The sequence below is a fragment of the Nerophis lumbriciformis genome, linkage group LG11 (assembly GCF_033978685.3).
Source record: "Nerophis lumbriciformis linkage group LG11, RoL_Nlum_v2.1, whole genome shotgun sequence".
In the NCBI taxonomy this organism is placed as follows: Eukaryota; Metazoa; Chordata; class Actinopteri; order Syngnathiformes; family Syngnathidae; genus Nerophis; species Nerophis lumbriciformis.
Genome location: NC_084558.2, coordinates 17,647,452 through 17,662,275, shown reverse-complemented (window position 1 = coordinate 17,662,275; position 14,824 = coordinate 17,647,452). Strand labels below are relative to the sequence as shown.

The window sequence follows — 14,824 nt, the reverse complement described above, 5'->3', positions numbered from 1 at the left end:
TACAAGTTACACCTTTTGAATGCAATTACTGAAATAAATCAAGTTTTTCAAAATATTCTAATTTACTGGCTTTTACCTGTATATATGTATATATATATATATTTACTGTGTGTATATATATATATATATACTGTGTGTATATATATACTGTATGTATACATAATGTGTGTATATATACTGTATATACTGTGCGTATATATATATATTTATATATACTGCGTATGTACAGTACATCTATCTATACCTATATATATATATATATATATATATATATATATATATATATATATACATACATACATACATACATACATACATACGTACATATACATATATATAAGGTTTAGACACCCTTAAAACATCTACGTGTCCATTATTTGCCTTTTTTTTGCCATTAGTGGGGATCTCCTATTCCATATTTCGTCATTTAGCCATTTGGAGGTACATATTTACTCCATTGAACATACTAATAAACATTTATTCACAAATAAGGTTTTACTTTTTATCATTTCTCCTCACACAAATATAAAAAAAAAAAATCATACTGTAAAGATGTATAAATTCACAAGTTACTTCATTATATTTGCATTATTTTCACAGTAACATTTACAGTAATTTACTATGAAATAACAGTTAATTGCTGTAATTGTGTTAGTTTTTTCAGTAGTTTGCTGAAATGTTACAGTAAATGAGGGCATTTAACTTTGGGGAAAAAAACAGTGTTAAATTTTTAGGTTTTATGTAAAATTTTAAAGACCCCTTGCGAGCTTGATGGCGATGTCCCGTGTGTGTCTTGGTCTGTTCTCCGTGACAGTGTAATTACCACAAAATCATGAACGCCTGTAAGGAACACGTCCACTCGGCTTGACTCAGCAATAATCATTTTACTTGTCACTTCCGCTCTTTCCTCACATTCCCCTCCACACAAAAACTCGGGAGACTTTTTAGATAAGGAAATCTCTATTTAAAAATGTATACAGCTTTAAAAGTCAGGTCACACACAAGGGTTAAAAGGTTAAACACAAACTTTGTCAAGAATAAAAGCAGTGAAGGAACATACAGTAGACTGATTGTGCAATAAAAGTCATGTCAGTGCAATGAAAGGAAAAGAAGAAGTTCCAGAAGGAATGTTTCCACCATCTTCTCACACAAAGAGATACAGTTGCAAGGTCTTGGTGTGGAGATGCTGTGCCAGGTTCTGAATGCGACACAGGCGCACATTCTGAGCATCGCCGGCGTTGTACACCCTGAAGATGTGATAACGCTCTTTCCTCGCCAGCGCAAAGCTCAGCTCGTTGGCCGACAGGACGATGAAGGACCTCTCTTTCTTCATGGTGGACTTCACCTCCACGTATACCACCTCCGCCGTGTCGCCGTCGCCGCTCTCTGCTCTAGTCGGCCCGAAGGTCAGCTTAAAGTCGTAAGGCTGGCCGCTCTCGCCGCTCAGGTTGCACCACAACACCTGAGTGGGTCGGCGAGGGTCCGCGCTGTCCCTCCAGTCGCAGAGGAAGGTGTTGACCAACATCTCCCCCCACTCGCCGACGGCTTTTAAGTCCCTCTGGTCTTCAGATAACACAACCTAGACGAGACGCAGCAGCAAACCTTCAGTGTCAACATGACATTCAACAATATTACTTGGTTGGATGATTCCTTTTTTAAATGCAACCACAAATGTAAAATAAAATAACTGGTTGTTTGGGGAAAAAAACAAACACCTAATTTCTTTGATGACAGCCTCACTGATCGCCATTTTATTTCTCCTGCTATGTTGTTTGCCAACATGCCAATAACTTTTGAGGCACTTTTTTGCGTGTGTGAGTGACAGGAAGAAAAGCTGTGACTCGCTTAGGGAGAAGCCATATCGCGCCACCTGTTGCCTGTATTTTGACGAGAAGGAGACTCGTTTTTTTCATACTTTTTAGAGTGAATTCGGCTAGAGTGTTTTATAGAACAGTTCATTTACAAACGTATGTAGTGAGTAAATAAAACTATACTCTCAGGGCCTGATCTGCTAAGATCCAAATAACAAGCACGAAACAGCGTGTGCAAGGTAGGTGTGTTGCAGTTAATCTACTAAGACTGCGTGTACTATTGATAACAAGTGCAAAATAGTTGCAGCCCGCCTTATTTAAATTAGGTTTCTTTCATGTATTCCATCTGTAACCATGGAGACGCTCATATTGTACATTTACTGTTACAACTATAGTCTGTACCACGTTTTCCGGGAGCATGCGCTGCAAGAACATTCCTGTTGGGAGAAGTTTTTACATAAGAGATATAATAATCTCTTTTATGAAAACAAATCAATTGAATTATTATTATGTCTACTGGCTCCAATCAGCACTTTGATTCATCCAGTAGCTATACAAACATGAAATGTCATTACTGTCATGTGGAATATTTCAACGTCAGTAAACTCAACCAGAATTCATCTGTATATTAAAGGAGTACTGGGTTAAAGGGCGCAATGTCAATTTTTTAGAAAATAAAACGATTTTAATTGTGCCTGATTATCAAAAAATGATGGTATTTACTATCAGTCCTGGCCTATCCAATTGTTCGCATTTTTAGATGCCTCTGGACATCAATTTTAATGCTTTTTAATGCCATTTAAAGGGGAACTGCATATATTAAAAAAAAAATGTTGCCTATTGTTCACAATCATTATGAAAGACATGACGATGGATGGATTTGAAAAAAAAAGAAGCATTTTAAATATTAAATAAGCGTAAAAAAAGTCCGCTTACAGCGCCCATGAAATCCGATAAATAACCATTCAAAAAGCAGCAACAATACTCAGTTTACATTTCATGACATGAATATCAAGCAAGTATTAGTGATATTTTTATTATAAGCGCTAACGCAGACAAACTATTAATAGCGGCGACGTGATCACAAACTTGTGTGTCAATATTGACGTTATCGGCTGGTAAGATGCTTCCTCGTTTCCTTGGTTGTCAAACTTTATTCTAGATCATAAATCATGCGCATGTGCAGGTATTCCGACAAGTTGGTACACTTTAACAGCCAATTTAGACCCGGGAATGGCGAGAATGACACAAAAAGATGCTTGGCTCCACCTCCCTTTTCTTCGCGAGGATTATGAGACATTTTTTAATCTAAATGGGAATATATGAACGTCCTAGCAGTCTGCATCCTAATGACAGCAGACATTGTACAGTAAGTGATATTTTTAGGGTATTTTAATATGTCCACAAATAACCCATTTCTATGTACAATATCACCTGAATCATAGGTGTGACATTATGTTTTATTATGTTTGTTGGCTCTCATAAAGTCTGTAGTGAGTAATAATCACTGATGAAGGAAAAAAAAGCGAATGTTGTGATGCGTTTTTTAAATTAATGCGCCGCATATTCTTAAAATGATCAATATATGTAAATATTAAATAGTATAAATGTGCCTGTTACTACATTACATATATAATTACATCATGTATATAAAACCTTAATGGAGGTGTTTGAATGTTTTAATGGTTCTATAGGCAGAATTGAACAGCTCCAATAGACTCCATTGTAAGCAGACTTTTGATCAAATGTAATATTTAAAGTGCATTAAAAAACATCCATTATCATGTCTTTCATAATGATTGTGAACGATAGGCAAAATTCCAAACAAAAGTGCAGTGCAAAAATCCATTTAATGACTTTTAATGCTTTTTAATGACCCACGGAAACCGAGCGCAACTGTGCCAGTTTGCACAAACATGTCAGACGTGCTAAATAGAGACGCAAAACAGCGGCTGCAAATCAATTTCAGTCTTGACAAATCACATTGTGAGTGCCAATTGATTACATTTGCATCTCCTCCTACCAGTATTGTGGGCGTTCTGATAATCATCATATATTCTGCATACACTCTCCATTAAGACAGACACGCTAAATGGATTCTGCTCTCTATTTTGCACAACTAAGAGGCACAATCCAATGCCTGCTAAACTTTAGTAGATCAGGCCCTCTGTGTGCAGTATTTGCTTTCACTAATTCACTAGTAAATAATTTTTAAAAAGAGAAGTACTGACAGTGGTGGGTCTCTTGCAGGGGAGTTCCAAGTCCTCAATTGTAGTCTGCAGGGGCTCTTTACACATGTTGAAGTCCAGGTTCAGAGATGGTCGCTGGTCCTCTGCGGTCGCTTCCGACCCCTTAAACGTGCCAGACAGCACCACCACATCTGGCACAGACCTGGACGAGACGTGTAAATCAGTGAACATGGACTTGTCTGTGTGTGCATGTTGGTATCTATAGGAAGGAGGACATGACGATTACACGCTATCTGCTGAGTTCGGCTGCACGCTGGCTGCCTCAACAGGCTGCACGGCTGGAACACTCTGAGCTGGTCCCCGCTCAGCGAGGCTTTCCTTTCCGCTCTCTGTGCCGCCACACTTGGAGGTTTCGGGACGGCGCTCTGTACGTGACACGGAAGACCACATGGGAAGTGTGAAGCACAGACAGCTTGGTGTAAAAATGCAGAATTTGTGAAAAAGGCACCAGATCCTTCATACCATGCATGGTAGTTGTAGTTGATATCATTAGAACTATTATTGTTGATAGTAGACCTCCATGACTATTGTGTCATTCTGATCCTATTGATGCCACTATTGTTACATTTATCCCTTCCTCCGTCTCCCTTCTGTCCACTGTACTCTCTTTCGCTCTTAGTCGAGGCAGATGGCCCCCCCACACTGAGTCTCTCTGTTCAAGGTTTCTTCTTTGGAAGCCAACATACTCGCTCATGTGGAGTCTACGAGCTGCTTTTGTTGACAACTAGTGTAGAAACAAAAATACAGTAAAGCCTGTTTAAGTCCTTCAGATTGGCTGACGAAAGTCGACATACGCGGTTGCCAACATAAGTGGGAATAGCCATCGCTTGCACATTTACTCAAGACTTTCACACAAAAAAAAAAAAAAGGACTTTTGAAACTACGGCAGTTTGTCGTCATCATTTCCCTGCATTTTTGCAAATGGGTAGACTTTGTTTGCTTTGGAAAGGGAGGTGAAAGAACGTCTACGGCAAAATTAGAAATCATTTTTGTTTCGATTCTTAAGTGCTGTTCCATTTTGACATAACCACAAATCTGCTTTTGCAAAAACACACGAGCCATACTGAGGAACTTGGAAGTTAATACTACAAACTAGGGATGACCCGATCAACATTTTAAGCCTCAGGTCCGGTCCCGATATCGAGTCCCAAGCCGATACTTGTTTTGTTAATATTTATGTTAAAAAAAAAAAAAAATAAAAAAACAAAGCAAAAAAACAACTAACAATGGTAAATAAAAGAAAATAATAATACAATACATAACATTGTGATTTTTTGAACATGTTAACAGTTACAGCTTTACAGTCTAACATGTCCAAAGGAGTAGGAAGAAGCAGATTTTATGTAATCCCGCCCCTTTCCTAACAAGAAATTATTTTGTCATACTTTGACAATAGATTATAGATCTGAAAATTATAACAAGTAACTAAAGTGAACACACTAACACCTTTTGATCAAGCTTATCTTATTCAATTTAGAATTTGCTAGTAGTGTTATTTAGATGATGTATTCAATTTGAGATATTGATTGCTACACACAATTTTCTTTGAACAAATTAAAGTGGCTAGTGCGTAGGGTTGCCAACTCCCTGAAAAAAGAATAAGTGACACTTTGCAGGGCTGGTCTACTTTTTTTTTTTTTATATATTATCCACAAAGGTTGAATGGAGGTAACTGAACTCTTCTTGTTTAAAATGTTTCAGAGTTGCCTCTATTCAACCTTAGTGGATTATATGACCTGATGACTGACAATTTACATATATATTTTTATATTACTTAACTCCAAGCAGAATTTAATTAGATGCACAGAATTTGGGATTAATACAAATACACAGGGAACAAATTGTTCAATATTATTTTTTTGTGCAAAATACCTAAAGGCGCGTTTGTTGCACCTTGCCGTGTTCTGGCAAGACACGCACCTTTCTGGAATTCATGCAACTCCTGCATGTAGAACAAGGAGTATGCAAATGGTAATTGTGTCTCCCTGAGCGGGCATCGCTTTTGAAGGAAATTTTTATAAGAGTACAATCTTTAGCCATGTAAACACTGAGACACAACTGCGGTTAAGATCCGCTGGGCTCGGCTACTCATTGGCCGGTCAGTTAAAAAAGGCAAATATCGATCCTCTCTACCACATACAGCACTTTACAGAAAAAATACCTGTTTAGGTCTCAAACTTATATCGACACAAGCATTTCACAATGAATGTCGTTGTCGACTTCAGTGGGCACTTTTTAGTAAGAAGAACAGCGACATGTTGCTCACATAATTGAATCTGTGTGGGGAATGTTTAGAAAGAAACTAACAAAATATATATTTGTAATGTAATATATAATAGGAATTAGGGCTGTGAATCTTTGGGCACAACATGATATATTTTGAATCGATTCTTGATTCAAAATATGTACTTTTTTAATAACAGTGAATGCCAGTTCTATGATCAACTACATTCCTCCATAAAATAGACAAGCAGCTCTTACTTAAAAAGAAAACTGGTTAATAAAATGCTTGCCAAACATTTAATGAAGTCAAATAGAAATAAGAGAAGTATCCAACATTTCTCTTTACTAAAGTAAATCTGTACAGCAGATATGAGCATCTACATCAACAATATGATTTGCCTAAGTGGCTAGATAGGACAGAAATAAAACCAAAAAATTACAAATCGATTTTAGAATTGAGTAAGAATCGTTACAAATAAGAATCACAATTAATCTAAAAATGGATTTGTTTGACACCCCTAATAAGAACACAACATTTTTCAAATGTATTATTCCTAACCATGTCCTGAAAATACATGTTCTAAATAGGCATCTCAATTCTTGGTTATAAAGAATCTTTGAAGTGCAAATCTTGAGGACCGAGCAGCAGACAAGATTATTACCTGGCAGTTGTGTTGTGTTGGATGCAGGATTAGGCTGACTGCTGGCTCTCTGAAGTCCCGTTTGGTCGGCAGGTCTGCTACTGCTGTTTTTAAATGGTTTTTCCTTCTCAGTGTTACTATTGTCGGGAGTCTGCGGAACTACACGGACACTTCCTTTGGCTGAGACGTCTCTCTCAGGGTCTCTGTCTTTTGGTGCGGCAGGAGGCGGCCACATCTTCATGACAGTTTCTATCGCAGCTTCATCCGTATGGACTGTCGCAAAAACAAAAACAAGAGCAGGAAATATGTGGATTGTGTTGATGAAAACCGCCATGAAAGAGTCGTTCTCAGGTATTCACCTGAGCGAGAGCTTCCTGTATTGGCAACAGGGGCTCGTGGAGGCCAGGAAACTAGGGTCGTATCGCCGTCTTGTTGTTCAGGCCGAGATGACTCTCTTGGGTAGCTGGTGAGAGTAGGCCCCCTAGGTGCTACTGAAAAATAGAATTTACATCCAAATAAAAATCTAATATGATCATAATTGTACAGTGTGTTTCTGTGTCGGCGCTACTTATTATTGACATGTATTTCTATGCAAAGTAGTTCAATGTGTAAGTGTTCACACATAGAACCCGGTTGTGTAATACACATGGGCCTGATTCTCTAAGATCTAAATACCTCGCGGGAAACAACGTGTGCAATCCAGTCAGTAAACTGAATACACAAATACACACTTCATATGTATACAAAAATATACACTAGTAGTATAGGACCTATAGGGATGAAAAACATTCAATAAAATAGTGACTTAATGAAAATAATTATAATCACTAAAAACAATGCAAAGCAAAAATAACTAACTTCAAAATAACAAAATCAGACCAAACAGCCAAAAAATTATGAAAAACAGCATACCAACAAAATTAAATGTTGCGTTGCACTAAAAGATACTTGAAATGAGGAACGGCCTTCATTTGACGCATTCAAGTGTGCGTTGAATTAGTGCTCCGTGTTCGGAGCGCACCTGAACGCACCAACCAACACGAAAGACGCCGGACTGTGAGTCACTGCGCGGCTCCACCACGTGAGGGGGGGTTTAGCATGGACACAACCTCGTGGTCCCATGACACAGTGGACAAATCAAAAGACAAGTAACTCTAGGCCTTGCAACAGGCCATATTGTGAACAGGCGTGTGCCGGTCATCCACAAGGTTTTATAGGCTTTGTTTGGTGCCGCCCACGAATCACAAGACAGGTGCGGCGGACACCGACATGCCACATAAACAACGGCAAGACGTTATAAACACGCAATGTTCATGACAACGTTCTCAGCAGACCGCCTGCGAGTGTAGCCCAGACTGCTCTTTTTCTCTCTCCCGCCCCAACACTCAGCTCAGGTGAATGTAGTCACATGAGGCTTTGATGCGCTTTCAAAATAAAAGCACATATACTTCTGCGGTATGTTTTTTTGTGTGGTACAAATGTGTCTTTCTCCAATATTGGGGAGGACATATCCCCCACGCTCAAGACGCAAAAAATAAAAATCAATCAAAAGTTTATTTATATAGCCCTACATCACAAGTGTCTCAAAGGGCTGCACAAGCCACAATGACATCCTCGGCTCAGATCCCACATCAGGGCAAGAAAAAAACTCAACACAATGGGATACAATGAGAAACCTTGGAGGGGACCGCAGATGTGGGGACTGCATATTGAATATGAGATGTAATGCTATCAAAATCTCATGGTACAATATCATCACGGTATTAAGGTCCAGGTACGATATTGTTGTGGTATATGTCCCCAAAACAACAAGAACAAAAAAACAACAACCTTGAAAATGCCCTAGTGTTTAAAATTAAGTAGCAGGCTAGCTGTATACAAACAAAACATGAAATGTGGGCTAATATTTTACAGATACTGTAATATGATTGTTCATGTTTTGCAGTCAGTACAGATTGGTGTCCTGTCGCAGTGTTGTGCATTACAAACTCAAATGCAATCGTGTTGTCGCAGAAGATAGATTTCCGTAGTTAGCTGTTAGGGCTAATACCAAAGCATGCCGATGTGTTACTGCGCTAGAAGGAGTTACTCAGTGTTTGCTCTTACAAAAACAATGTCCCTACAGCTTGGTTAATATACAGGTTAGGTAAATTAATTATTGTTGACAGTTTTTGAATGCATTTTTAAAGTGATTTAAAAGTAGAATTGATTGCTCCTATTAGCTGCATTGCTCGCCACCAATAACAAGCCGCTTTTTACATGCTAAACTGCAAAAAAACAAAAAAAACTTTTGTCTTCTTGGATTGTGAACGATAGGCAAAATTCCCCAACAATTGCAGTTCCCCGTTAACAGACACAATCCACTTTGCACACGTTCGTCGATCAGCTGCGCGTCAGGTTTACACGTGTTTTAGTACTACACGCAGACCTTTAGTATTATACTTTGGTACCTCGGTTTTCGTTATTAATGCATTCCAAAGAGACAACCGAATTGTACAAAAACTAACATTTTCCCCATAAGAAATAATGTAAATCCAATTAATCAATTCCATACCCATAAAAATGTTAACACACTTAGTTGCACAGCATGTCACACTGTCGTTACTCCGCAAATCCACAGCATTATGCTACTATTAGCAACTTTCTTTGGCCACATGGTGGGTTATTTTGCAGCAGAACGCAAAAAACAAATCACAGAACGTATTTGCCTAACTCTCAGAGTTATGCAGTGCACTTGGGACGCCTCATCATGTCAACTGCGAATGGACGGCAAGTCAGTGCACAGTGTTTGATAGGAGGAAGAAAGAAGACACACGTAGTTGTTCAAATTTCTGTGTGTGTTCTCTGAACAAAAAAAACACACACACTGCCCCAACTCTAGAAGAACCACTATCCAAACTGAGTCACCAACACATGCGATTCTTTGTTCAAGTACTGGTCTGGCGGAATGATGCGCTGGCAAACAGACTTTAATCTAGACTTATTTTTGTCAATAAATGTTGATGAAAACAAAATCATGCAAAAAAAAAAGGATGGACGAAATCAGATGTATCACAGTTTTTTATATTAAACACGCCACTTCAATGTGCAGTAAGGTAAAGTAAGATTAGCCTAAAAAACCCATTGGTGGGTCTGAGCTGGTCCACTATAGTACACTGCCTGCTTCTTCTGTACCGTTTAAGGACCCCGTGGTTTGTTTCAAGGTTACCTTACCTCTTTCCAGGGTCACCTCTGGCCTAAGAGGCTCTGGAACTTCCCACTGTTCATGCCCGCTGGGTAGCTCTCTGATGTCTTCCTTCCGTAAGAACCTCGCCAGGGATCCTGGGTCCTACAGAATGTGAGATAGTACTTGTTGTCAGGACATAGTAGATTTGACTACCTACTTACTACGTGCTTAAAAAGTACATTGCTACACCTTTTCCACATTTTCTTATGCGACAACCTTATTCCAAAATTTTATACATTTTGTTGCTCCCAAATTCTACACAAAACACACTGACAATGTGGAAACTTTTTTTTTTTTAAATGTTTGTAAATATGTAAAAAAAAACATTTCAAAATCAAAGATGTGATCACAAGTACATAAAAGTATTCACACCCTTTTCCATGCAGTGCACCATGTCTCCACTGATCATCCTTCAATGTATCTACAGCTTAACTGACCTATTGAAAACCTTACCTTACCAACCTTACAACCAATAAACCGATTTACCCACTATGCCTACCAATTTGTAGCAACCTTTATTTAATGCTTGTTTGTCTTGCTGTCTTCAGTAAAAGTATGCTCTACTCAGGTTGTCAAACTCATTTTCATTGAGGGCCACATTGTTCTTATGTGTCTTCACAGGGCCGCTTGTAATAGTGAATGTATATTATAATGAATGTATAATCACCTAATATTATTATTACACAATTTGCCTATGCATTTGATCAATAATTATTTTCTTATACAAATTGATGAATAACTTGCTATGAAATCATAAGTCAAGGTGACAAAAATATATTTTAAGTTATTTTTCTACCAAACAAATTGTAATACGGAATATAATATTTGTTGCATGATCAAAAATATTGAAGTTCAAATTATGCAATTGTATGCAATACATATTTCTTTCTGTCAAAATGGATGATTTCCAGCTTTCAAATGCTTTTTAAAGGCAAACAAATGTAATATTAGTCAAAGACAGTGGCCTGATCTTCACTCAAGAGCACATTGGTTTTCAAACTAGGGTACTACTCTATCTACTGGAATACTTTACCACACTTCAGGGGGTACTTGATTTTTTTGTAATATTTGCAAATTAATTATTAGTAAAAATAATCAAAAAAATGTACAAACCCCGTTTCCATATGAGTTGGGAAATTGTGTTAGATGTAAATATAAACGGAATACAATGATTTGCAAATCATTTTCAGCCCATATTCAGTTGAATATGCTACAAAGACAACATATTTGATGTTCAAACTGATAAACATTTTTTTTTTTTGCAAATAATCATTAACTTTAGAATTTGATGCCAGCAACACGTGACAAAGAAGTTGGGAAAGGTGGCAATAAATACTGATAAAGTTGAGGAATGCTCATCAAACACTTATTTGGAACATCCCACAGGTGAACAGGCAAATTGGGAACAGGTGGGTGCCATGATTGGGTATAAAAGTAGATTCCATGAAATGCTCAGTCATTCACAAACAAGGATGGGGTGAGGGTCACCACTTTGTCAACAAATGCGTGAGCAAATTGTTGAACAGTTTAAGAAAAACCTTTCTCAACCAGCTACTGCAAGGAATTTAGGGATTTCACCATCTACGGTCCGTAATTTCGTCAAAGGGTTCAGAGAATCTGGAGAAATTACTGCACATAAGCAGCTAAGCCCGTGACCTTCGATCCCTCAGGCTGTACTTCATTAACAAGCGACATCAGTGTGTAGAGGATATCACCACATGGGCTCAGGAACACTTCAGAAAACCACTGTCAGTAACTACAGTTGGTCGCTACATCTGTAAGTGCAAGTTAAAACTTTCCTATCCAAGGCGAAAACCGTTTATCAACAACACCCAGAAACGCTGTCGGCTTCGTTGGGCCTGAGCTCATCTAAGATGGACTGATACAAAGCTGAAAAGTGTTCTGTGGTCTGACGAGTCCACATTTCAAATTGTTTTTGGAAACTGTGGACTTGTGTCCTCCGGACCAAAGAGCAAAAGAACCATCCGGATTGTTATAGGCGCAAAGTTGAAACGCCAGCATCTGTGATGGTATGGGGGTGTATTAGTGCCCAAGACATGGGTAACTTACACATCTGTGAAGGTGCCATTAATGCTGAAAGGTACATACAGGTTTTGAAGGAACATATGTTGCCATCCAAGCAACATTACCATGGACGCCCCTGCTTATTTCAGCAAAACAATGCCAAGCCACATGTTACATCAGCGTGGCTTCATAGTAAAAGAGTGCGGGTACTAGACTGGCCTGCCTGTAGTCCAGACCTGTCTCCCATTGAAAATGTGTGGCGCATTATGAAGCCTAAAATACCACAACGGAGAACCCCGGACTGTTGAACAACTTAAACTGTACATCAAGCAAGAATGGGAAATAATTCCACCTGAGAAGTTTAAAAATGTGTCTCCTGTTCCCAAACGTTTACTGAGTGTTGTTAAAAGGAAAGGCCATGTAACACAGTGGGGAACATGCCCTTTCCCAACTACTTTGGCACGTGTTGCAGCCATGAAATTCTAAGTTAATTATTATTTGCAAAAAAAAATAAAAAAGTTTTTGAGTTTGAACATCAAATATCTTGTCTTTGTAGTGCATTCAATTGAATATGGGTTGAAAAGTATTTGCAAATCATTGTATTCCGTTTATATTTACATCTAACACAATTTCCCAACTCATATGGAAACGGGGTTTGTACGTGTACGTAAATATAATGCACCTTTGGCAAAAAAACACAGCCTCAAGTCTTTTTTGAATATGATGTCCTACATTTAGCACACCTATCATCATCAGGTTGCACAGCAATTCAGTCAGATTAAATTCTGTTTTTCTGACTGGGCCACTCAAAGACATTCAAGTTGCCATGAAGCCACTTATTTAAAAGATAAATAAATAAATATATATATTTGTAATTTTGTCATTGCGGGGTATTGTGTGTAAAATTTTGTGGCAAAAAAAAATAAATCTCCCACTTTCCAAAAAAAAGCAAAGCGATGTGAATACATTCCAAAAGTACTGTATGTCAAAGATAAGTATAAACTAAACATCCCATTATGTGGACCTTTGATCTGAGTGTAAAAAACAAAGTTTCTTATGCTGGCACATCTAGAAAGAAAGCTTAATTATTTCAACCAAATATCCAATTGGATCTAAGCCACAATGCATTCTTATTGATTATAAAGTGACCCAATTGTTCTACACATGCCTGCAGATTCTCCACAAATTAACTACACAAGGTTATTTAAGGATATTCAATGAAAGACCATTGATCAATGCTCAGGATTAATTTTGGAAGTGTTCACACTACGCCTGTTGCATTGTTCTCGTCAGAACGAGAATAAGTTGTCAAGCAATGTGAACAGCCGTCCTCCAGGGAAATCTCCCTCAATAGTTAAATTCAGCTGTGTGTGAGTTTGAGGCAACATAGATAATGATAGGCTGAAATAACATGCATGTGCAAGCAAAAGTGTATTTTCATAGAAAATGGATTAGTGATCAATGCATGGTCACACATTGCTTACACTTAGCGAAGTGATCAGGCCGCTCAGGAAATTCATCAGCTCTTTTCTGTGGCCGATCTCTGTGCAAAACAGTTTAACCAGCTCCCTGAAAAAGACACACATACATGCACACACACAGTAAAATACATAAGCCTTATTTCATCTGTTGCTCTATAATGTTCTGATCAACAAGTGCCAATTGATTGGTGTTCTCAATCGATCCTTCTTGAGTTAAAAGTGGTCTATTTTGTGTCCCTAAAGCCTGTTTATTGAATGTGAGAAACATCCATCATCTTCCTCACTTGAGTGTTGCATTTTTGAGAGAATAGGTGCTCAGGACATGATGCCATCTCTGACGCACCACTAAATGGAGGAGCCCATCCTGTGTATAACCCACCTGTTAACAACTGTGTAAAAAAGCAGGCTTCACTACACTTTCTAAAATAAAGCCTGGAGCTCTGCCAATTATCGATTAGTCATCTATAGACAAGAGAGTTGCAATTTTTGTCATTTTGTTTATCATCAGGCTGACCTAGCATGATGTTGCTGTTAAAATGCGGCTGCAATGTTAGCACTGTAGCTCAGAGTTATCTGTTTGTTGCTAACACCTTAATGTTACTTTGTTGTGAAATATTGCATTTTCTACGTTTGACAAGTGAAAAATTACAGTGCATGTGCAAAAAGTGGATACATTGCTAAATAGCGCTTTTTCAAAACACATTGTCAGAGACAAGTGTAGACAATCAACAGCTTATTAGCATTGAAGATGCAGAAACACAAAACCGTAAAGGCTCATTAGGCTACAACCCTAGCATAAGCAATGTCGGCTTGCTCTTCCAACCCTGCGAAACTTCCTGCCGACCTTGACGTGCACCTCCAAAAAATTTGAGGCTCGTGTCAGCAGCGACGCAGACTTCATAACTGTGATTGGTCAACTGACAGCTTTTGCATAACATAGTGCCTGAGCACCGGAGATCCTACGTTATGCTGGAACTGCACTAATATTTGAGAAAGCAACAATGATTGAACATTTACATGCCAACTGTTGGCTACAAATATTGTGTACTTAATATCTCAGTGCACTCTGAAAATAATTAGTATGTTGTTTGCAGCTTGCAGTGTAGTTTGAAGTAAAGCTTGATTTTCTCAAAAAGTTTGGACATCAATCTACATATTTTTTCACGTT

General features: G+C 38.3%; 1 protein-coding gene across 5 annotated transcripts in view; it reads right to left on the bottom strand.

The window, feature by feature from the left end:
* Nucleotides 1–941: 941 nt before the first annotated feature.
* LOC133610675 (uncharacterized) overlaps nucleotides 942–14,824 on the bottom strand; it is a 114,253-nt gene continuing 100,370 nt past the window's right edge. For all 5 annotated transcript variants that reach the window (XM_061967179.2, XM_061967178.2, XM_072914084.1 and 2 more), the window contains 7 exons: nucleotides 13,660–13,744; nucleotides 10,138–10,252; nucleotides 7,284–7,415; nucleotides 6,946–7,197; nucleotides 4,287–4,425; nucleotides 4,043–4,202; nucleotides 942–1,579 (listed from right to left, as the gene is read on the bottom strand). In XM_061967179.2, the coding sequence (XP_061823163.1) occupies nucleotides 1,145–1,579; nucleotides 4,043–4,202; nucleotides 4,287–4,425; nucleotides 6,946–7,197; nucleotides 7,284–7,415; nucleotides 10,138–10,252; nucleotides 13,660–13,744 (1,318 nt within the window). In that variant the 3' untranslated portion in view covers nucleotides 942–1,144. The remainder of the gene's footprint in view (nucleotides 1,580–4,042; nucleotides 4,203–4,286; nucleotides 4,426–6,945; nucleotides 7,198–7,283; nucleotides 7,416–10,137; nucleotides 10,253–13,659; nucleotides 13,745–14,824) is intronic.